This window comes from Etheostoma spectabile, chromosome 1 (assembly GCF_008692095.1).
Source record: "Etheostoma spectabile isolate EspeVRDwgs_2016 chromosome 1, UIUC_Espe_1.0, whole genome shotgun sequence".
In the NCBI taxonomy this organism is placed as follows: Eukaryota; Metazoa; Chordata; class Actinopteri; order Perciformes; family Percidae; genus Etheostoma; species Etheostoma spectabile.
In genome coordinates this window covers 3,741,083-3,766,084 of record NC_045733.1, presented here as the reverse complement: position 1 = coordinate 3,766,084, position 25,002 = coordinate 3,741,083, and the positions used below count along the sequence as shown (strand labels likewise).

At 40.2% G+C, this 25,002-nt stretch overlaps 1 protein-coding gene and 1 long non-coding RNA gene across 3 annotated transcripts; one reads left to right on the top strand and one right to left on the bottom strand.

Annotated features, from left to right (window-relative positions):
- Nucleotides 1-23,282, bottom strand: rcn1 (reticulocalbin 1, EF-hand calcium binding domain). Of its 2 annotated transcripts, XM_032513383.1 has the most exons (7): nucleotides 23,138-23,282; nucleotides 20,556-20,615; nucleotides 4,658-4,851; nucleotides 4,375-4,553; nucleotides 2,273-2,333; nucleotides 1,574-1,773; nucleotides 1-1,278 (listed from the first exon to the last, which is right to left on the bottom strand). In XM_032513383.1, the coding sequence occupies exons 1-7, from the start codon at nucleotides 23,149-23,151 to the stop codon at nucleotides 1,171-1,173; spliced, it is 816 nt and encodes a 271-aa protein (XP_032369274.1). In that variant the 5' UTR covers nucleotides 23,152-23,282; the 3' UTR covers nucleotides 1-1,170. The 2 variants fall into 2 exon arrangements, with proteins under 2 accessions (XP_032369274.1, XP_032369201.1); XM_032513310.1 differs by lacking the exons at nucleotides 20,556-20,615; nucleotides 23,138-23,282 and adding an exon at nucleotides 5,729-6,241.
- LOC116688764 (uncharacterized) lies at nucleotides 6,514-15,776 on the top strand. The gene is made up of 3 exons (XR_004331865.1): nucleotides 6,514-6,595; nucleotides 13,351-13,446; nucleotides 14,864-15,776. It is a non-coding gene; the product is annotated as an uncharacterized LOC116688764 (long non-coding RNA).
- Nucleotides 23,283-25,002: the final 1,720 nt, after the last annotated feature.

Here is a 25,002-nt window from a genome sequence, read left to right as displayed (position 1 = left end):
ATTTATTTTTTACATAATTCATTAGTGTGCAGTGTAAAAAAGAAGATATGTTGACATGTTTTTGCCCATGTGTGATGTGGACTTAAAGTATCAGACAAAGCACAACAGAAAAATACAAAAATGGAGAAAAAATGTGACTACCATTACAAATTCTTACCCTAGCTTGATCTTTTCACAAGTTGCATAGTTCTATGCACCGGTCATTCAAACTAGGCATTAAACAATACCAAAGAAAATGTGGAAATACATTTGGTACATCTGATACAAAAAGATGACCCCAAAGTGATGTAACAGGAAGCAAGGAGTCATGTGAAGTTATGTATTTAAACAAATACAGTACTCAAACTACAACATTAATTAAATTAGACAGTTGTAAAAAGGTAAAGCTCAAATGTCAGCAAAGGTATAAACAAATCTAACATGGGGCACACTGTTTGCCTGAGGTATGCCAATAAATACATTTCAAACTAAGTATGAAGAACAAAATCTTTTACAGGCTACACGAAAACCAAACACGTGCAAAAAACCATGCCATTAAACATCAGTTAAAGTTACCAGTTCTTAAAGCACTTAGCTAATCAAAAGAACAACAAATCAATAAAATCATATGGCAGGGAAAACTGTAAATAAAGAATAATCATTTGTGAACGAAAACGATCTCTAGTTGAACGCTGTATTCCCCTCAAACCTAAAGTTGAGAAGAGATTTGTAAATAAATATAATCTGTTGTAGTTTCACATTAACATGGCAATCAAAAACTTACTTTATCTGACAAATCACCTTAATCTCGGCATTCAGCTTTGACAGGTTTTTAAAAACTATCCACACAGATTTCTGAGGCAGTGAAGCCAACGATGCGGCAGGAAGGCACCATCGGAAAGTAAGTCCACTGGATCTGGCTTTGCTCCTGAATGTCAGAAACCAAACCGTCGATATAAAACCGATATGGACCGTTAGTGTTACTGGCAGGACCGACCCTTATCCCTCCTCGTTTAGTATCTCTAGAGATGGTTTTACAATCCAACACACTATCTGTCCCACCTTAACAAGGAAAGGATGGTGTGGTGGTTGCGGTGGTGGGAGGAGGTGCAAGAGTCTGCGATTCTGCCTTCAAAGACAAATATCTTCAGCAACCCTCCTCACATACGCGCCAGAAACGGCGTTGAGAGCTCAGAGCTCGTCATGGTTCTTGGTGAGGTCCTCTCCGTAGTTGGTGGCCTGGCTTCCCACAAACATATTCCAATTTCCAAGGATCTCCTCTTTGGTCAGCATCTGGTCCTGAGGAAGGACAAGGGAATTGCAAGATAAGTAAGCCTTATTCTAACAATATCCATTTCAAAATATGTGACAAAACAAAAACATTGTTTTTTTTCCTCAGGCCACGGCCACAGCATTGATAACATTAAAGTTGTATCCGTAAAGATGCATCTTGGTAAAATTGTGGTGTAACTTGAAAAGGGTCAACATATAAAAAGCACTTTTAAATGAAACATTATGAAGTGTGGACAAGACCTCATACACAAGATGACAAGAAATGGATCTTAAACACATAGATGCAGCTGAAACAACGCACCTTGTCCTGGTCAGACTCATACACCAGATGTCTTGCCTCAGCTTGTGCATGGTCGTAGTCTTGTGGCATAATCCAGTGGCGGATTTCCTCCTGGTCCATTTTACCATCTTTGTTCAGGTCTCGAAAGTCAGAGAACTGTTCCCTCTCGGTCTTGACCCAATCTGGCTCCGGACCCCCGTCCTCATGAGCAAACATGTCGGCTGAAGGGGCCAAGAACAATGGAATTGAATAAGTTAAAGTTTAAAAATAGAAAGAAAAAAAAGGACAACTCCAATTTTATCTTCTGTGATCCGAACCATAGTAGGCAAAAATATTTCACATGCAACAAAAACACCTTTTATTCCTTCGTCAGGTCAACACAAAATATCTAGAAGGTAGTGCAATGCAGCTCAAAACTAAATGGACACAATGGCACATATACACACACACCTAAAAGTGGGGGGAAATCAAAGAAAGGTAATGGATTTTGCTAAAAAACTACCCAACTGTATTTTCCCGTCTCTGTGTCAACTGGCCTGTTGCTGCCTTTCTCTGTGTAAGTTTACCATTATGAATTTCCATCTTTACTATATTTACTGTATTCTCATTTATCTGTTTTATGCTACTAATGTTTACTTTTTGGTTGTATTGCATTGGATAGCATGTTGCAAAGCTTACTTAATTTGACCCAATTCAATTCAATTCATTACTTAAACTTACCAATATACTCATCTTCATCCACGTGTCCGTCGCCGTTCTTGTCAATGTCCTCCAGGGTTTCCTGCATTCAGAACGAGTTAATGATGTCATTAAAAGGGAGACACAAGTGTTAACAATAGTGGAACTTTCACTTTGAGTAATAATTGAGAAACATGTTGCCCCAGGCACAATGAGGGAAGGTATGAGGGCCAGCTTACAGCTGGACTGGCCGACTGACAATGCAATTACAGGATTCCCTGCTAATGAGAGCCAAACCCTCCACATTAAAAAATATAAATATACAACTTAGGAAACATTGTTTTTTAAAGCCCTGGTAGATGGTTTGCTTTAACAGTGTGAATTTAACTGAATGGTTACTTAAAGGCTTACCGTGTGAGCTGAACATTTCTTTAAACAAACACACTGAGATCGGCATGGGGAACTTTCCATAAGATAATCTGTCAATGCAAATCAAACCAGCTATTAAGCTAACTGAAATAAAACCATGCCAATCTCCAGGTATGGTGAAGGGTATGTGATGATATGGGATTAGATTAATTCCAAAGGCCAGCGGAACTTTGTCAGGATGCATAGTAAATGCAATTTTAAAAATAAAAATGTGCCCTCCTCTATGGGAATTTAACATAGGGGTGTGTATACTTATGTCTCCTGTATTTTAAGGAAGAACATTTATTTATTTATTTACAATACATTATTCAATCATTGTTGATTTGTTTGAATTAAGGCATTAAGATCAATTTCCAAAATATGTTTTTTATTCCTCTTTTTAATCAACTTCAGCATAGGTGTGTAAACTTATTCTAGCCACTGTATGGTTCTTCATGACACCACAGATCAAAAGGCAGACAGGAAGCCAGCCTACAACTATTGGAGACTCTGTGGCGACCTGGAGGTAAACCAAACACATGTGTCCAGGGTTACACTAAGCCTTTCTGGGACAATATAAACACAACAATAAAAGACATTATGGGATATGCCATTCCAAACAACTGTGCTGTGATACACTGTACCTACAAGGGGAAACTGAGTAGGTTATCCAAGGATAAAAGAAACCTCTCAGTGTTTTTCTTGGTTTATAGTGTAATGTACCGGAGGTCTCTGGCCTCTGAAAGCAGATTTCAGCAGGTAGATACCTAAAGCTGGACATTTAAACAGAGGACTTCGTTATGTCAGTGAGTCTGTAGGTGAACAGTTGACTCAGTGAGACTACTTCATGTTCCTGCCTGAACCTGCACTTCAAGCTCCATTAGTGATCTGTCCGGCTAACCTACACTTAAGTCATTTCTAAAGCTGTAAAGTATCTCTTTTTTTCTTTTCTATCCCCACGTAAACCATCAATTACTCATTGTTGCACGGTTGTGTGAAAGATGTCTGTTATAGAAAAGGAGTCTAACCACTTTTTTAAGAAACAGGCTAAGCTTCAACCAGATTGACCACAATCAGTGACGACGCCACTGGCTGGCAACATTCGATGATGTCATAGAAATGAGAGATTAATAATTAACTCTGTCAAATGGGTAGTACAACTTTTATGAACATAGCAGCATAGTGCATCACTGCTAACATTTGCCATGCAACTGTTCCATGAAGCCAAATTTATATTTAAAGATTGGGTCTTAAATGGGACAGTTGGCCCATCCCCCAGGACCTGTTCCAAAAAAATACAGAAAGTCAGTCATTTCCCTGCCAAGTTAAAATTGCATGAGTAGTTATCCAAATGTAGCAAATTTATCCAAGTGGCCCATAAGATTGAAGACACAGAATAGAAACTCAAATCTGTTCCAGTAATTAAATAATATTACTGAACTGAAGACTTTTTTATTCAGAAAGGCATTTTTGTGCCGATTGTTTTTATTGTTATTATTCTCCTGTGTAGCACTTTGAGATTCTTCGGAATGAAAAGTGCGTTATAAATAAAATATATTATTATTATTATTATTATTAATATTTCTTAGTGGACAGACAAACTGCAAAACTCTAAATTTATGGAATTTCATTTTCTCCTACATGCAAATCTGAACTGTGCTTAGTGTACCCACAGACAGACTAGCCTTGCCCCTTTCTAATCATACTTAATTACCATGTGGTTACAGCGGGCTTACCAGAACCACAATATCTCTCATGTGTTCAAATTCCTCAGGGTGGAGGAAGGATGTAAACTCTTCTCTGTCTGCTGCAAGGTCCCCGTTAAGATCAGCTGTTTTAAACCTCCTCTCATCACGAGGGAGCATCTTCTTAAAGCTGAACTGGTCTGTTGATTCATCAAACTCCTCCGGATTGGCTAAAGAAGGGTAATTAAAATCAGGTTACTGTCATGTGTATAAGTAACTACTTTAATATTGCATGTAAAAAAAAAGAAGGGACAGCTGCCAAAAACACCCATACCGAGGTAGTATCCGTATGTGGCTTGCTTGTACTCATCCCATGAAATCTTGTTGTCTTTGTTCAGGTCATAATCTGTCCACACCTTTGCCACATTCTCATAAACGTAACGCTTCTGTACACGTTTTATCCAACTCTTGAGTTCGGCTGTGGTGATGTAGCCATCGACGTTGCCGTCTATCCGATCCACTATTTTACTGTACAGCAAGAGAATAAAAACAGGGAGCATTTGTTAGATTTTTTATATGTACTTTCAACGCTCAAACAAGATGTTGAAAATCCAATAGAGGCACTTTACAAAAGGCAAGTGTTTTTTGCTGTCTCACCTCAATACACTGAGCTACTATTCTTACCAGCAGACAAAACAAATAAATATTGGTAGTACCATTTTTACTATTAAGGGATGTGGCTTCAGCAGGGAGGAGCAGGCAACCCCCTTTCATTGAAGAATGCAGTGTAGCTGGGGTGTATTCTTAGACCTGGGTTGCCACGTTGTGATGTTACAGGGGTGACAGGGTCCTCCCACTCTCATCATCACAGGAAAGAGTTTTCTTTAAGAGGAAAGCCCATTTAGCCAACGTGTGTAACAGGCTACATGGTGCCAACTTGACATCTAGGCAGTGGCGAAAAAACACTTTGAAGCACACTTGAAGAACCACGTAGCACATGAAGTGCATGCTATACAATGCCAGTAGCACTAGATGAAGACTGTCTACTGCCACACAACTTTATTCAAACTTGACTACTTACAAATGGTTCTTTAATGACAATGTATAATTAAGATTTCGGCGGAGCAATTAACTCTGTAGGACTATGTGCGAATAGTACCGGTGGCGCAATAATGCAACGTTTTATCTTGCCTTGTAGATTTGCTGGCATGCACATCTTTCTCAGGCACTTGTGCTCATGTTGTTAAATTTTAATGTCCTTAGCCTGAAAGGTTACATGCAAAAGACTCCAGCAGGAGAGAAGTATGGAGATTGACAAAAACAAAGGCTCAAATCAGCCTTTGACAATAACACCAGGAGACTGATATCAAAATCAGCTCATGTGTCAGAGTAATGATGTGCTTACCTGAGCCTGTCTTTGCTCTCCTCGGGGGTGAGTTGGTCAAATGTTCTGGCCTCCTCTTTGCCAAGAAAGGCCTCATGGTCGTATTGGAAGCTTTTATTGTCTTCGTGGGCAGGCCTTGCCAGTTCTGGGTCATGAAGAACTCTCTCTTTCCTTAACGTTGGCTTAGCGTGCACCACAACAGTGCACAGAAGCGCAGCAGTCAAGAAGGAGAAGACGTCCATCAGACAGTGATGAAGATGGAGGTTCTTCGTTGTAAACAGGCCTGTGACACTACAATGCACAATAAGCAAGCGGCTCTGTAGCCACTTTCACTGCTTGTATCGACCGACACACTCTACGATGGGTGCAACAATGTTGCGGATGCGCAATAACCAAACCTGCAGAGAGGACCTGAAGCTGCAGACAGGTCCAGTGAGAATCCTTCCAGTCCTCACTCAAACGGTTTTAGGCAATCCTGTCCCCCTTTGAGAACTTGCGCCCTATTTCCTGAGGGAGGGATGCAACTAAACCTGGATTTTCTGCCACCTTACGTACAGCCAATCACAGTGTCCGTTTCAGGCAGGGCCAAGCCTCCTCCGCTGCCAGGATCCCTGCCATTGGTCCGCGGGATGTCGGTAACACAAGAGGGATTCAGGGCGCCACGTTGCACGCGGACACTCAAACTCAGCTCACTACTGATTCAGAATGGGTCTGTCTCAAACTAGTAAGGAAGGAAGATACGAAATTGTTACGGCTCTACAAATACAACCTACAGAGCTGCTCATGTATCATGGTCCTGTACCCACCATGGATGTGTTAGGTTCCCACTCGTACCAACATTCACCCGCCATTACGGCGTGGCTGTGTGTAAATGTTACGAGCGTACAGGTATGTGCACGGCGTGTTTCAAGCCCCCATTGCTTATGCACTGGCACCCACAAATATGTGTGGCGCATTGTCTCGGGTGTAGTTTGTAATGTAACAAACAAAGCAGGAAGTTTTTAAAAACAAACACTGCACTTAAATATCCCCAAGAGAGGCCTGTGCACATGTTGACATCGTTTGTGTGTTTTAGAAGCACTGTTGTGAGTGGAATAAAGTGAAAACTGAGTAGGCTACTTTTGTTAATGATGTACTTCAATAGTAGTATGCACTAAGCACATTGCACCATCAGAGAGTGAAAAAATGTAGCCCATAATGTTCGGAAATCCCCTAGAATACCTTTGCACATTCCTGCTACTCTTTTATTGTAATTTATTTCCTATTCTATAGGCTATTTGTGTTTATCTATGCACCAAAACACCAAAGCAAATTATTTTATGTTAAAACCTACTTTAAACCAGATTTTGATTGTGATTCATCACGTCACAATCTGTGTTAGAAGGATTTTTAATGAAGAATGACAGCTGCTAACTCATTTTAATTTTTAGGCTTGCAAGTTAGTTGGTATTTTGCATTTTAGTTAAGGGACTGTATTAGCAAGGAGAAATAGTCAGAAAAGTGGAAGGGTTATGTATTATTTTTTTTGCTTAAGGGTTTGCTGTCTGTATTGAGCATTGTCTCAATTTTGGTTTGATTTTTAATCTGTTTTACTTTTCCACTGCAATGTGTCATAAAACTCCTGGGCCTGCAGCTATTTCACTCTGAAATTGAAACTGTTCAAGTCACTTTGCATTTAAAAGCCATTTCAGCTGAGCAGTTAACCGGCACTATAGAGTGAGAGTGCACACAGTTTATATATATATAATATATATATATATATATATATATATATATATATACATACATACACATATATATATATATATACACACACACACACACACACACACACACACACACACACACAGCTGTTCAAAAGTTTGGGGGTCACCCAAACAATTTTGTGTTTTCCTGAAAAGTCACACTTATTCACCACCATACGTTGTGAAATGAATAGAAAATAGAGTCAAGACATTGACAAGGTTAGAAATAATGATTTGTATTTGAAATAAGATTTTTTTTTACATCAAACTTTGCTTTCGTCAAAGAATCCTCCATTTGCAGCAATTACAGCATTGCAGACCTTTGGCATTCTAGCTGTTAATTTGTTGAGGTAATCTGGAGAAATTGCACCCCACGCTTCCAGAAGCAGCTCCCACAAGTTGGATTGGTTGGATGGGCACTTCTTGCGTACCATACGGTCAAGCTGCTCCCACAACAGCTCAATGGGGTTCAGATCTGGTGACTGCGCTGGCCACTCCATTACCGATAGAATACCAGCTGCCTGCTTCTGCTCTAAATAGTTCTTGCACAATTTGGAGGTGTGTTTAGGGTCATTGTCCTGTTGTAGGATGAAATTGGCTCCAATCAAGCGCTGTCCACTGGGTATGGTATGGCGTTGCAAAATGGAGTGATAGCCTTCCTTATTCAGCACCCCTTTTACCCTGTACAAATCTCCCACCTTACCAGCACCAAAGCAACCCCAGACCATCATATTACCTCCACCATGCTTAACAGATGGCGTCAGGCATTCTTCCAGCATCTTTTCATTTGTTCTGCGTCTCACAAACGTTCTTCTTTTTGATCCAAACACCTCAAACTTGGATTCATCCGTCCACAACACTTTTTTCCAGTCTTCCTCTGTCCAATGTCTGTGTTCTTTTGCCCATCTTAATCTTTTTCTTTTATTGGCCAGTCTCAGATATGGCTTTTTCTTTGCCACTCTGCCCTGAAGCCCAGAATCCCGCAGCCGCCTCTTCACTGTAGATGTTGACACTGGTGTTTTGCGGGTACTATTTAATGAAGATGCCAGTTGGGGACCTGTTAGGCGTTGTGTTCTCAACTAGAGGACTTAATGTACTTATTTCTTGCTCAGTTGTGCAAAGCGGCTCCCATTCTTTTCTATCGGTTAGAGCTGTTTTTGTTGTCTCTTGAAGGATGTAGTACACACCGTTGTAGGAAATCTTCAATTCTTAGCAATGTCTTGCATGGAATAGCCTTCATTTTCTAGGAACAAATAGACTGTTGCGTTTCAGATGAAAGTTCTTTTTCTGGCCATTTGAGCGTTAATTGACCCACAATGTGATGCTCCAGAAACCAATTGCTCAAGGAAGGTCAGTTTGTAGTTTCTGTAACAACCTAAACTTTCAGATGTTTGAACATGATTGCACAAAGGGTTTTCTAATCATCATTAGCCTTCTGAGTCCTATTAGCAAAACATTGTACTCATTAGAACACGAGTGATAGTTGTACCTATGTAGATATTCACCAAAACCAGACATTTGCAGTAGAATATCATTACCCATTAGCAACAGTAGATGGTATTTCTTAAGTAAGACTAGTTAAAGTATACTTCATTGAACCAGTACAGTGCTTTCCTTCAAAAATAAGGACATTTCAATTGACCCCGAACTTTGAACGGTAGGTGGGTATATATATATATTATATAAATATATAACAGTATACTGTTGTGTAAGGGTTGCAGTATTCTTAGCCCTGACACACCCACCAATGGCCGACCCCTGGCAGAAAGAGCAGTTGGACTGATCAGTCCAACTGCAGACCAACCCAAGTTGGTCAAAAAAGTGCCTCGGAAACACACCAAAAGGACAAGCGCAAAGAAGTATCCATAACAGCAGGCTGCGCTAATCTGTATTGTCGCCGAAAAATGAAAACCGGCAACTGAGTGTCACGTGTGTCTGGTTTCTCTGGAAATTCAAAGCCATCCTTTAATGGCAGCTTGTTCAGAATACGATCTCATATTTTACTCACCAAAATGTGTTTCTGAAAACATTTTAAGTGAGAAATAGGCCATGCAATTGCTGAATCTGTCTCCATTTCAGATTGACAAAGGTCAATTTAAAAGATTTTTGTCCGATTTTTAGAGACTCTATTCACGCTCATCCCGCTCTTTGTTTCCGGGTTAGCACTCCACCAATCAGATTAGTCATTTGAGTCCAACTGCCGGCAGTGCCCACCTTCCGACTGATTATGTCAGTTCGGCTAAAATGAAGGACGATGGCCCCTCCTGACCACTCCGGATGGATGACAGCACAGAACACATCGAACAGACTTGAATCACCAATCTTGCCACACTGTCCGGTGGCCGATTATCAGGTTGGTGTGTCACGGCCCTCAGTAAAAAGGAGCATCCAAAGAAAATATTTGCTTAATGCTGGGGAGGGTCTCACAGTTGGATTTTCTTTTACAATAGATTACAATGGGTTCTACGCAGTGAGATTTAAAATTTGGTTAAAAAAAATGGTATTGGATCAAACACTGTATTGGTATACTATGAGTTAGGGTATTGGGAGAGAAAAAGTGCAAATATCAGTGCATCCTGGTATTAAACCTAGACAGGCATGAGGCAGCAACACTAGTCTGTAGTACGCCTGTTACTGTGATATTGTGGAGGTGTCACAGTTTTGTTTTCTTCAAACTTGCGACAATGTATTGAGAAAGACAGAAATAGTTTGCATGGGAAGAGGTTGCAATCATATTTACATGAAGATGACTAGAAGAATCACATTACTCAGAAGCATCTGAACATGCTGTAATATGGAAGAGCAGACTCTACCCTGGAAACAACTTGCTGACACTGCCGTGCCTAATCCTCCTTCGTGGGCAGGAGAGACATGTACTTTGCCATTCATCAGTAGCATAATAAGCCAGCACATGGCACTTAGCTGTTTAGCATAAATAGTACACCCCAGTTTATGATTATAAAGGGGCCCTGGGGCAAACTAGCCTCTTTATTCAATTAATGAATAGTTAAAATATTTAAATTAGTCCTGCCTGGTCAATTTGAATCAGTGTGTTGTGCAGACATGAAGAAATACAAATGTGTTTTTCCCGGTGAGATACATCTCTAAAATGTATAAATCAACAGAAACTTTATAAAGGGCTGTATTAAAATAAAAATACTCATTGATATTAGACTAATAGCCTTGAGCTACAAGAAGAAAGTATATTTTTTGTAAACAATATTATAGATGTTTAAAGTTTAGCCATGGCGCCTAACTATATATTAAATATATATATTAAAATACATACCATTTTATTGGCGCATTCCCAGGTTAACAGTGGATGCTTTTGAGGCGTAGCCAATGTGTTAAAGGTTATCAGGAAGTTGGAATTAATCTCAAACAATAGTAGCATGGTTGAACAACTGCAGGCATGTTGGAGAGAGAAAGTAGATGGGAAGAGTGGCTTTCAACATGAATATTTCACTGAGGAATAGAAAAGGGAGGGGGTTGCAGCTACAGGGGTGTTCAGTTAACCATGAGATTACACACACTGCAGAAGGCATTTGGTTAATGTAATTAAGAAAACCCTATGGTGGGAGACACAGAGCATTAGTGTCCGGGATATACAGTTCTGCTGTGGCCTTTCCTGCCCCATGCTCACAGCTACAGACTATTTATTTGATTCACAATTTTTTTTTTTTTGGTGGGGCGAAAGCTTTGTAGTTTGTTTATGCGTGAAAAATTAATCAGAACATGTGCATATTTAAGTGCTTATGAATAACAGATCTTACACTAATTTATGGAAGAGAATGTGACTGTTACCATAAAATTCAAAGTCATTATTTTTTTTGTTATCTTACATATGGGTGGTAGTACAAAAAACACTTACCTGGAAGGAAATGCATCTTGTTTTGAAGATAATTGATTATTTAGCAACGTTTTATTCAATATTAGTAGAAAAATAAGCAGTCTCTTCTTGAAGCTTTTTGACCAGATGTTCCCTGTTTCTAGTGAAGATTAAGCCAGAATTGCATTGATGTTGCTAAGGTAATTTCTTATTTTTTTGCTGTCAAAGCTCAGTTTGCTGCTTAGGCATCTGATCAAATTGAGGTGAAATTAAGAGTGTGCTTTGCTCTGCGCTGTCAGTCATCTGCAACTCAGGCCAAGTACATCTTCCTGTTTCCCTTCAAGCAGCCCAATTGCAGCTTTAAACCAGAGATCAGACTGGAAAACAATTAAAACTTATAACACAATGAGGATTTTAATGTTACACCCATGTTACACCCAGAAAAGTCTTGTTTGCTATTTGAATTGAAGCAAATCAGTTAGTTGAAAAAATGAATTGGCAACTATATTTTGATAATAGATTCATTGTATTAAACATAGTTTAAATAAAAATGACAAACATTTTTCTTCTCAAATGTAAGGATTTAATGATTTGTTTTCATTTATGATAGTTATTGTTAAATATGGCTTTTGGGCTGTAGTTGCAGCCCTAGTTGAAAAAGGAAAAACATGTCTAAAATGTATCTTAGGCGCTTCAATAAAGGTGCTAGCTAACATTTTCCCTACGCTGTTCAATAAAAGAGTCAAAAAAGCAGATAAGACTAAAACAATCACTGGCTCACCAAAAAAACAATGAATCTTATTATAACCATGTGCTAATTTATCTAGAGCAGGCCTAACTGCTGTACATCATCCTTGTAGGAGAGAGAATTTGGCACAGTTATTGTTGTGACCTTTGAAACTACAATGTCATCATTTCTTAATTTCCTTCTCTGCTTTATTTTCGTCAAGCACCGTAATTCCACCAAAGTTCTTCTATTTTATTTACAAATTGTTTGGGTGTGTTTAGGTGTTTTTAGTGTGTTCTTGGGATTTCCCTGTGCTGTCTTGAATGAATGAGCTTTGTGTCACCTTTACTACAACACTTTTTAGTCAGGTTTCAGGTTGGTGGAGGAGTTGAAGTAAAATATTGATTTGACTGAACAATAACAGGGAATATAGTCCCTCATCACACAATTACTCTCCACAATTTCCCTCTCCCTTGTGAATTTTCATAGTTATAATAACTCAACGCCCCTACTATTCTGGATAGATTAATAAACTTCCCATTGCTGCCACATAGGAGAAAAGAAACCTTTGCTCTGTTTAATGACAACTGTAAAGTGGAGGCAATCATGGGATGCCTCCCATGACATTTCCCCGTTCCTGTCCGCTCCACTTATCTTAGACAAATGGCCGTGCCAGGCCAGTATCGAGATGAAGCGTTTTCCCCGAGTCATTACGTCTGTCACTGGGGCCATTTCCATATTGAAAAATCTGAAACAATAAACGACGCCTGAGCCTTTAATAACTGTGAAGGAATCATATTTGGAAAATTGCATTGAAGCAATAACCTTTTCTCCCTGTAATTAGATGACAGAGAGGTCCTGGTTTTAATTAAGTCAGCAATTTATAGTCGCACAGCCATACCTCAGCGTGCTGATTAGTATAGGAGGGATCACAGAACAGCGTTGCCTCAATTTGAACAGATTTGATCTAGTAATTACTGTGTTATATGGCAAAGGCCGCAGCAAGTCTCAGACTCAAGACACTCTTGATGCAGTGCTCCGTGAAGCATGGCCCTTCCCATCGTTACTCGAGCTGCAAATATGTGGCGAGCAAGTGTCTGTCTGAATAGGTCTTCAAAAGGGGTCATCAACAGAGGACATAATGTTTGAGGAGGCATATTAAGGTGTGTGTGTGTGTGTTAGAGGGGAATTTGTTTTGGTGCAGCATCATTTTATGCTGCATCTTAATTGATCCCATTGGTCACTGTTAAACGTTAACATTTGCAGGAGGGGGCAGAACAGTTGCTGTTTTAGTGCTGTGTTAATAAACATGGCAATTTACTGTCAATTTATGTCCTGACAGGTCTTAATGGAGACCATGAAAAGAAGATTAGCTGGAGCTGTTACAGCAGACTGTCTGGGGACTGCCATCATGAGACTGTGGGGACCAGTGCTTGTTGTGTGAGCTGGCATCCCTCTGGCTTTCTGTAGCTGTCCACATGATTGACATTAATGGTCTAGTTTTGGAAAGAATGGTGAATTTGTGTTCTCTCTTTTGAGAATATGACATTCATCACTTTATATGGACATGCATCTATAGGTGATCAGAACAATAGCACATGGCAGCCCCCTTGACACATCATTAGTGACATCAAACAGATGCTTGTTATCTGTGCTGCTAATTTCATTAGCTTCTCCAGCTAACCACAACAGTCTGGTAAATGCCTGTGTTGCAAGTAAGGAAGAGGTGCAAACACTTGAGCGTTTTTTGGTTTCCTTGTTTGATATACAGTATGGTGCTCATTTGCCTTTTTTCTTTATTATGTATGTATACGTATTTTAAAGCATCTGAAATAAGATACACCATCAGCCTTCATGGGGAGTAAAGCATACAATATCATGTCCTACAAAAAACTCAATGATTTGACAATACTGTGACACATTTAAAGGGGTAGGATGTCTTTAAAATTGAACAAGAAGTGCACACACCTGGTACAGATCAGAAGAACAGTGCGTGTAAACTCCTCGAGTAGACTATTCCCAATCTAAGCAATGTAAATCCCAGTGGCCTAATGGTAGAATGGGGTTAATTAATCCCAGAGGACATCTTAGATTTAGGAGAGGGGCTGCTCAGCCCTCTAGATCTTACCCCCATAAAGGTCATACTTCACAATAAGACAATGCATGTGTTGCCCCTCTGAGTACTTCTCATCCTCTCCCTCAAACATCTAATTTGATCGCCTTCCTTCAATCAGCATAACTATATTACCCGGGAACAAACCCTGGAACACACTGGGACATCAAATAAACTAATACTAAATGCCATCCCCAGGCTTTGAATCATCCATAGATCTGTAACAAAGTGGCCTTAGAGGCGATAGAGTCTGGTGCTAAGTGTCTGCCACTGGCTAAACATCATTTGTGTGCTGACGTGAGATACTAAAGACCGTCTCTAGGCCTTGGCTGTTTTGACTGTGGGCTGTGATTTATGGGTCATCATTTGGGTGACATTTTCCTCTGGTCCAATATTCTAGTCAGTTGGCGTTTCTTTACACCTTCTCTGCATTGTGGCGTATTTGAGCGAAAGTGTGCTCAAGTGTGCGCATGTGCCATTTCCAGCCTTTGTGCTGTTGCTGCAGGGTTGCTCTGTGACAGAGGACACTCGGTAGCTAAGTGTAGCCACAAAGACATTATTACTATCTGTTGTAAAAAGGTTTGTCTCCATAGTCTAATGACTCTAATACTTCTCAAAGCACTGCATCATCAAGAGATCAATGTCCGAACAATGTAAAATTGGCGTTATAATTAAAACACTGAAACAACAATCCAAAAACTAAATATCAATACTTTTTACTACATCTTCTTCCTCTCTGTAGGTTATCCTGCAAACTGGTGCACCTGCAAACTCTTTCTCTATATCGTCTGACTTGATTCGCCACTCCTCCATCCAGCAGATAGGATGGTGGTGGAGTGGTTTTGGCTGCAGAAAGAGTATCTCCCATGGGCAGCAAAGCTGCTCCTGTCCCCTCCTCTCCTTGCAGCTGGAGCTACCAAAGCCAGATGCTACGTAGCTCCACCACCCTCTGTCCCCCCTTTCTCTCTTCCAGGAGGATGGTGCCCAGAGAGGAGGATGACAAACGCCTCTGCCTCCTCTTACTGACGGATTTGGACGACCTGACTCCAGCCCTGCACTGTTCCAACCGCCAGCACAAGATGTTGACTTAATGGAAGGGGGTTGGCTGTGGATTGGCCCATATGTGTTTGTATTGGGAAAATATGGCAGGGTGGTGTGTCTATGTTTTCAATAGGAGTGTGTGTGTGTGTGTGTGTGTGTGTGTTGTGTGTTCACCTAGCCCAGACTGCCTACATCCATCATGCCATGGTGCTCTGGCAGAGAGTGGGACTCAGACAGCTTCACTAACACACGGTCAGTTAAATTGCCTGTTAAATTGTCCTGGTCTGCAGCTATCTTAGGTGTAGATAAAAACACTGCACTTAAAGCCTGCACTTAAAGGCAGAAATTGTCAAGTAAATGCCAACCTCCTTCCATGCATAGAGAGAGAAAAAAAGAGGGAGAGAGGGAGAGACAGAGCTCCTCTAAGGGAAAGGCATTTCCATTACAAGACAAAATACTGTGACACACACACACACTGTCTATTGTAGATGTCACAACTGTTAGCCTACTTAAGAGTTATTTCTCAACCTAAAATATCAACAGTAATCTTAACATTTGCATTGAATTATTCTGTTTATACTCATGTTATGACCTATGTATATAATAGTATATGTTCCAAAGATTAACTTTGGAAGTTTTGAAAATTTGTCCAATGTATGTTGTCCTTATGAGATCCAGACTCACCTAATCAATAGGCTAAATTATGCATGTGCAGCAAAACTGTGGTAATACCTCTTCATCAACCTTCACTGTGCCCCCTTAATGATTAAGTCACAGTTTCAATCCAATACGTTTGACATTTAGCTCCATGCAACCAGATGGAAAATTAAACCTCATTCTTTTAACATTACTGGTGTATTATGAATAATTGCCTAAATCCTACTTGTGTACCTGGAGCAGAAAGCTTTAGGAAATTGCTCTCCTGTAACCAGTGATGTAGTGCTAAAAAAGGGTGGGTTAGTTAAAGCCTCTGGTCAGCGTTTGTCATAAAGAAAACTGCTAAAAAATATAAAGAAAAATCAGTTATTCGATTGGTAAAATCTAGAGAGAAAAACTGTCTTAAACTCTACACTACATAACTGACTAAAACTCAGCAGTCTGTGTAATGAAATGAAACTTCACACTTAATGTTCTGAAATCTTTAATAGGTTTTGCTTTGGTTCTGGATTTGGCCCAAAAGTCAAAATGGCAACCTATGGGTATATTCAGATGGATTTTTAAAGACTAATACATATTAATTATTTATACTACCCTTTATATTAACGCTATCTAAAATTACTTTTTTATTTCATGGATTTTGAAAATTGGGATTCATATAATTAGCCATCAGGTGAAAATCAGACACCAAAATTTAAATAGTCTATTGACACACATGGGTTGTTTTTTTTTCTATTATACTCAAAATAATCATGTTAATAATCATGTTAGATCCATAAATACTTAAAGTCAATAGAAAAGCTTTTTTTTCTTTAAACATACAGTATCTGTATTATCTAATAAGATCTGTCAGATGCATGTTATACAAAATTTAAGGCATTTATAGCAGTATTAAAACCTTTAAGTAGATGGATGGACGTAGTCTGCCAACATAAAGTCAGTGATATAAGAGGTCATCTCTGTTGACACACCAGGGAACTACATACATACATTAACTGCATCAATGAACAATGTGTGACAATGACTTTAAACACATCAATATGTGTCAGCAGCCATTAAGATGTTAACGTTTGCATCAACCCATGGAAATATTTTTCCAATGTGTAACATAGAAAGAGAACCTAATGTATAATTAATCTCAGTTGTGATAGTACTTATAAAGTTCTCACACTTTGTTCATCATGTTTTATGATGTGAAAACCACATAGATTAAGATTAAGATTAGCAATACAACTATATCCTCGGAATCTGTGCCCCCACCTGAAACTCATTCTGGTGATGCCAAACGTACATAAACATAATTTACAAGTTATCAAAACAGTTTTCATTTCATTCTATAATGTAATTGATGCCAGAACTCAGAGATAGTAGACTCAAACGGTGAAAGTAGTCATTCAGCAAACCAGTTCACCTGAATACAAACAGTGCCGGCACCTTTTGTTCAGCACAGTGTAAATTAATCCAGCATCATATTTAACTTCGATATTTAACTGCACAAACATCACTCAATTTTGTGTGTGGGTCTCTAGATGGACGCTAGGGGGCAGAAAAGCCCCACAAGTGGCGATGATGGCGAACAGTGTGGCAGAGAACTGCTGCAACACACAGGCCAAGTTTTTTCCTATCCGATATCATCTTAGGATGGTTTTTGTAAAATTTCGTTTTTGGTTTGCATAAGGAGCTTTAGACATACTTGGTTCAAACTTGTTTTTATTGCTTTCATTATAAATAATTACTTGTTAACTGTAGGCTAAGCATGGCCCGCCGATTAAGTAAGATATGTATAGGCCTACCTAGATGTGTGATTTAAGTGAATTCTTGAATATTAGTGCCTTTACTTACATTGCCGTCTTTTTAAAAAAAAATAGGAATATCCTAAAACATCACACTACAACCAGAAATTCGGTTACTGTAATTCAAAGGTAGATCACTGGTTACAATCATATCTGTACATAGCAGTCAAATGTTTGTCTACTTTGTTGTCCTTGTTCTTGCCGTATGTCGATTTCTGTGTACTTTGAGAGCAGCAATAAGGCCCCCTGTTTGTGTTTTACACTAACTTGGCCATTAAAACGGATTCTGATCTGATAACAGTGGCACATAGAAATATAAGGACAATTTTATTGAGTAGCTGATGTTATTGCATACGTTGATTGCATGAGTCTGCCCATCGTCCCATTGGAGTGTTTTTACTTTGAGTCCACCTGACAATATTCTCCATTTCCCTTTATATGGCTCCAAAGTCTGAGTATTTTGTCTTTTTCAGGTCTGCCTTTTGTTAAGGGAGATGTGACGAGTCGTGAAGCCAAAGTTCAACTTTGTTGTAGGCCCTCTCCAGTGGTGGCTGAGCAGGCATGGGACAATGTGGGGGATTTTGGCTAAACGTCCCTCCATCTGCTGGCCCATCTGAAAGTGGCAAATCTTTAACTTACACAATGCAACTTATGAAGTGTGTGTGTGTGTGTGTGTGTGTGTGTGAGGCACGCATAGGAGAGAGATTCGATGGGTGGAGACTGATTGAATATTCATAACCACACTTGACACAGTTTGATTATATTTTAGTATAACGTGGTCTGCGTGATTGATACCAGGTGCACTTTTACGCATGATACGTCCACAATAATCCCACAGATCCCAATGTTTGTAGGTTTGGCTTAGCAATAAGGATAATTTGCTGCTTTATTATTGTGGTATCTATGCTGAACCCTGTCTTTGGATCATGCATGTGCGATCAATTTATTATATCAGTATAACTGATATAATGTCCATGAGGCGATTTCTCTCATTTGAAATCGAATGTAATTCCTTATTTGTCGTGGGTGCGTGGGTTGAGAATCATAACCTCAGATAAATGTATTAATTTAAAAACAAATATACGAATTTAAAATCCAAACGCGACTCCTTAAAGTGGAATATGTAATATGTTATAGGCCTATCAACTTTTACACGCGCGTTCATCCGCACTCGTGTGATTGATAATGATGACAGTGTCCAACCTCCGTACTGTTTGGACCCTCAGATGACGAGCTATAGTGAGCAGGCATCAAACTAATGCAGGGTGACCGGGGGCTCTCTCTTTCAACTAAACCTCAGAGCTGTCTTCAAATCAGTACATGTCAAAAAAAAAAATAAGAAAACAAACATAGACTCTCCTCAGTAAATAGAATAGAGTTTACTCCCCTTCTCTGACATAAATATATATTTGATAGTAAACCTGGTCTAAGTTACATAAAACAACTGTTTTCATGTTTATTTTTCGCACTGTGAAGCATCATGGTGATCAGCAACCGCCAATCATAGTTTAACCATCATTATTTATTGAATATTACATCTATGCATGAAGCGTCTTGGTTTGTGAGCTTCCCTTTTCATCACCAACGCAGGAGGAGGGTTGCATCTGTTAGGGTCCAATGTTAGTCTTAATTACTGGCCTTCGTGTTCTCCATGGCCCTCAACCGTCTTTAATTAAAACCTTGATTAGGGGGGAGGAGGTCTCGGGAAAGACTATTACCAGATGGGTTTCCAGCAATAATAATAAAGACTTTATCCGCTGCTGCTGCCTGTGTGCCATAAAGCGCAGAGCTCGCTGCCCGTCCATATCAAAGCACAGCGAGCAGAAAGAGGCTGTTAATTACGCCGGTAATTACTTGTCTAATTACGGTTCGTTTGTGATTAGATTTAGAAACGTTTCGTGGTCTATACAGAGGCTTTCTGTTGCCAGTACTCAGGTTTAACACTGTATTGGCTGAAATGTAGTGTGTATCCACAGCGGGGTGCTGCTGAATAACGGGCCTATATGAGATGGAGTGAATAAGATCAACAGTGAAGCACTGACCCGAAAGTTATCTTTATTTTTCTCACAGAAGTCCTCAATAATCTGTATGCTCAAATTGCCTCCAGAGTAAGTCACAAACATATTAGCTTTCCTTTCCCGCCTTTTTGTTTGCATTATATTTGGCACATTTATTTTACAACCCTTCGTTTCAGAGTTTGGAAGCCTTTAATTTTTTTCAGCACCTTTGCGAGCCTCTGGACCCCTATCTGTGTTAAAAGAACATTTGCGGTGGGAAAACCCCCAACAAAAAGCCAAATCAATAATGCTTCTTGACATGTAGGCTACCGCAGAATTGCATATTAACAATTTAAGATTCGCCACATTATGAATATATCTTGCCAATGGTCTGAAAGTCATTATCAGTGCGTAGCCTCGCCGACGCTTTTATGTTCAAGACAGACAAACTTGCAAATAACAATCAGTTCAATTATCCTCAAAATATTTACTCCAGGATAGGATTTGTCATCCAGACCAACGTGCACAGAGAAGGAGGGAGGGGACAAGAAGGGATGTTTTGCTGCACTATGTGCGTCCATTTTCCAGACGGTTTGTCGTCGTTATTGCCTGATTTAGTGTGTGTTGTTTTACACAGCCCATTTATCTGTGTGAGTTCACGTACAGCGTTGTGCTGCTGCATCCATTTATAGCTACATATCACACAGATCTGCGTTGAGTTTGTCACATTGGTGTTTTATGTTCTGCTGCTCTCTTGCATTTTTAGACTTGTTTGTAGAAGGTCCCATTGGCCATCACATGCACATTTATTCGGACATTTGAACGTTTTTTTCTTCTTTTTGCAGTTTTACGCACAGAAATAGTCTCCATCCATCTATCTAAATGGTTTGTAGCTGGGTGCTCCACTATGTGACCATGTGTGCAGCGTTGCCGACAGTATAATTACCTCTCCTCCTCGGATCCTCTTGCTGTTCCTCCTGCAGCAGGTGCTGCGGCCTCTCCGACCCTGCACAGAAGAGTGCCAGAGGCCAGGTGATGACATTATTGAAATGTCTATTTTTACGCGCACACCCGCCCCCTTCATCAGCAGAGAAAAGAGGCAGAAACCGAATAAAATCTTTACAAATGCCATCCCATCACCTGTCACTCAACAGGCTTGTTGAATCGTCGGGTGGTGAGCCTCAATGCAAAAAAATAATGAGTTGTTACCATCATCTATGGGAGGAGAGATCCGGGAAACTCCATTGAAGCTGACATATAGGCTATACTTGAAATCTTTGATAGTCAAATAATTCCGTGTAAAGAATGCTGTGGGGAAACAACTCTAACGCGTTTACCTCCTCAGTTGTTTGCAGGATGATGTTCGGGTCATGTGTTGCCCACTTGACCCTTGGCGAACCGTTATTTTTGTCAGTCAAATGTCTTAATGTGTCATAATTTGGTTCTTAATATCCCCCAGCTCATTTCAACGCAACGTGTGCCAAGTTTATTTATGTATCCTCGAAAAGACAGATTACACAGAAAGCATCATTGTAAGTACAGGCACCTGAGAGTAAGAGCAGATCATCGTGGTCCTCATAAGATGGATGTAACTGTTTATAATAGAAGATGATTAAATAAATCAACAACTATATCATTTAAATAAAAAAATAGATGATCATATACATATAAACTGGTAGGAAGTCTCTAATACAGCCAACAGCATTGCCAAAGCGTCTCTTTAAAGCAGCAAGGGTTAGAGCCCAGCATCAACCCTGCCCTGGGGATTATGTATCATGACCATAACTACCATACCGTGTGTTGGCTATCTCGCACACCATGAATTACACAGAACAATGCACAATCTTCGCGCTCAACGTTATTCATAAAAATCTGTGAGATCGGTTGTGTTTTATTTCTTCAAAACACTAAAACTCATGTTGAATCTTGAATGTAAAAACAGCTTATTTAATATTTTGCTATTGCCCATAAAATGAAAATATACTTGAGAAAGTAATCATTACATAACAAGTCAGGATCAAGAAACAGCTGTTCATTCCAATATATGATCTGTTCACCTAACACACTAACAGGTGATATGCTAAAACATTCTGTCCACATGTGAAGATAGTTTTGCTTGAATTCTTTGTCAATCAACTTCAGTCAATTGCTCGTCAAAGTTACAACACAAAGTCCAAGTTCGAGATGGTCTGTTAACTACAAATCATAGGTGTTATATAGATACAATACTCTCTGGTGGGGTTGAATCCAGGCCAACACCCTTTAGGTGATGCGTAATTTACCTCGCCGTGCGTAATTAACTGCGTCGCCGCTAGACCCCGGTATGTGTAACACTTTATTTTGAACGGTGCAATACGTTTCCATTAAACGTTATTAAAGCGCAGGGAGTGACGAGCTCTCATTTGTCTTGTCAGTACATCTGACAACCTCGTTAGCTCCCATTTTCCCCTGTCAGCTCACAGCGCGACACGGACACTGACTTCAGCCACTCCTGGCAAGCGAGTGATAAATGTGCCTACTCAGCCCTGCGTAAAACAGCAGCATTATTGTTGCCAGCACGAAGCATCAGAATCAATCACAGGCAAGTCTGCGTTGCAGGTGTCAGTCTTACGTTTTTTTTCTTTTTAGATCTAGCCCACTGTCAATCTTTAATCTAATTTAAAGGGTCATAGATTTGGGGCATAATATCCCCTCGTTTGGACTTTCTCCCTCCAGTCTGACTCAGAGGACTGACCATGTGCATCACCGCCGACACAGCCCGCACTTAGCGCTGCACACAGGCCTCACTAGCAGATTAGAGGTGTCGCAAATAGAATTGTTATGAATATTTGTGAGCAAATGGAGGATCTTGTTATTTTGCACTATAAAAAGAGGGGGAAGAACACTTAATGGCATGGGATATTTCCGCTCGCTGCACTTTCAGATGCAATTGTAGATCGAAGTCAGACTTGTCACGTTGAGCCAAAGTGAATTCCTAACATCCAGGACGTGCCTGTCTACTCCGGACAAATTGCATCCAATCACCCCGGGGGAATTCGGCTAATGTCTCGATCCAGGGCCGGGGAGCATGGAGAGAAAACAAATCAAACTCTGCACACAGTGCGTGTAAGGCCTATTAAAACATTTCACACAGGGGGACAGAGAGAGAGACGAGGAGTGTGTGTCTGTGCATGTGTGTGCGCGTGCAGTGTGGAGGTTATTAGGCTATATTATCTTTGGAAACTGTAATTTAAAATGTGACCAGTATAAACATCTCTGCACACTACATTCCTGCTGTCTGAGTAGCAGTCAGCAGGAACAGGCCTAACAATTTTAGCCACTGGATGCCAGATCAGGCTCCATTTTTACTAACTTTGACCTTTCTTTACAATTTTAACAATATCAGGTTCTTTTTGAGGCGAAAAAACTCACATTGCAATTAAAGGCCCATTAGGCACACTTAATGATAATGCATATTTTACAAAGTTTCAATCACATGAAGGGCCTCTTTTACAGCCAGTTTAAAGTTGAAGTTCAGATAAAACTTACCTCTTCGTCTCCATTGCAATTAATCCTAATTAAGATGGATGAAATGCCCCCTTTGAACGCAGCATCAACTCTGCGTGCACCCTCTGCTTTCTGGTAACGTGCTCGGTCCCCTGGACATTTTTCTCTGTCTGCTACAGCGGCAGTAAACAATAAGCTCATGAGGCGTAGGCTATGGAAGCATAATGTTCTGCATGGTTAGAGAGGGGAGGTCGATCATTACACAATTTGTTTCAAATTTGATCAGTCAGAGCGAGCAAGAGATTGACATATCCCTGGAAAGCTCGCACAGGGATCCTTTAAGTGAAAGATAGTCCCCATAAGTTGTATTCATGTTGTCTATGCAGGCCTGTTCACATCAACGTTTAGGTGGGAATAATGTCAAATAACTTAACTGTATGTGGTTGCTAAATATGCATGGCAGTGAAGATTGGGATCACATGAAAATATAGGCAGATTTTTCTTTAACATTAGTATTGGAACACACAACACAAAACAGTTTCCATATAGTTTTACCAAAATCAGAAAAAAAGTGTGTGTGTGTGTGTGTGTGTGTGTGTGTGTGTGTGTGTGTGTAGAGAGAGAGAGAGAGAGAGAGCGAGATAGAGGGGGGGAGGTGGCGTTGTGCAGCAGCGTGGTGACGGCAGAGGGAAAACCGGCTGGACAGATTTGCGTTTACGCCTGATCTGCTTCTGGAGAGCGGGGCTGTGTGGGAAGGGAATGGGAGCACCTGGCTCGGCCGCTGTATCCCATCTCTTTTTATTGACAGCCTGATAAGCAGGGACCAAGCCGTGCGGTTTCCAGCGCGGATGTCGAGCACCCTGCTGCGTTGCACAGTATCGAGGCCTCTTAATGGCTGTCCCTCCAAATAATGACCCAAACACAGCCTGTCCTGACTGGCCCGTACCTGCGCTGCCCCGGTCTCTTCCTGAGAGACAGGCGGCGGCGTGGTTGCCCATTTACTCACCGCCTTGTTCAAATTGACACAAACATCAGAGGTTGTGAAATAGGAATTGAGGCTTTTAGCCCGCCTTAAAAGGGAAGCTAAGTCCCATTAGAACAACTTTATAGGGCTGTAGAAAAACCCGTCCAGTTGTCTCCAACATAATTTATGTTTACGATTACACTTTTAAATGCTTAAAACAAAACTGTACTAGGATAATACCAGAGCTTTGGATATGTGTCTAGGTCTACTGTACTGCCCAAAAGCATCATGAGGAACAGCGAAAGACATTTTTATAAGTCTATTGATTGAAACTTGCCTGCACCTGTGCTGTCCACACCTGTTGCACACTAAGCATGCCCAGATTAAAAAAAAAAAAAAAAAAAAAAAAACACAACTATCTACTTGCTCGTGTCTTATTACCATTACAGTCAGTAGCAGCTATTAAGTCCTACTGACTAAATCAATTGTGGTGATGGTTAAGTTTTCATACATTTAAAGTTATATAAAATATCTCGCAAAAACTCTCCGTGTAAAGATTTAAAACTTTAAAAAAGGCCTACCAGACAATGCCTACAAGCCATGTTGCATGTTGTTTGCATAGCATGAAACATGTATTTTACTAATCTATTTTCAATTTCAGGATGAGCTCACGAACATCTCTCCATGTATGACTTGTATTCTTAAAATCACTGGACACCTTGTTATGTTTTTTGCGAAACCGTACTTCAATCTGGCACGACAGGGAACAGTGTTGAATAAAAAAACGTAAAATAAGATCAACTTTATAGATAAAATTGGACGTTCCCCAGCAGAGTGATATGTTAGCTGTCAGTCCCTGGCCACAGCACACACTGGGACAGTAAAGAGGCCGGTGCGCCCCACATGTAGCCTATGCTACCTTGTGCACTTCCCCATTCTGTTC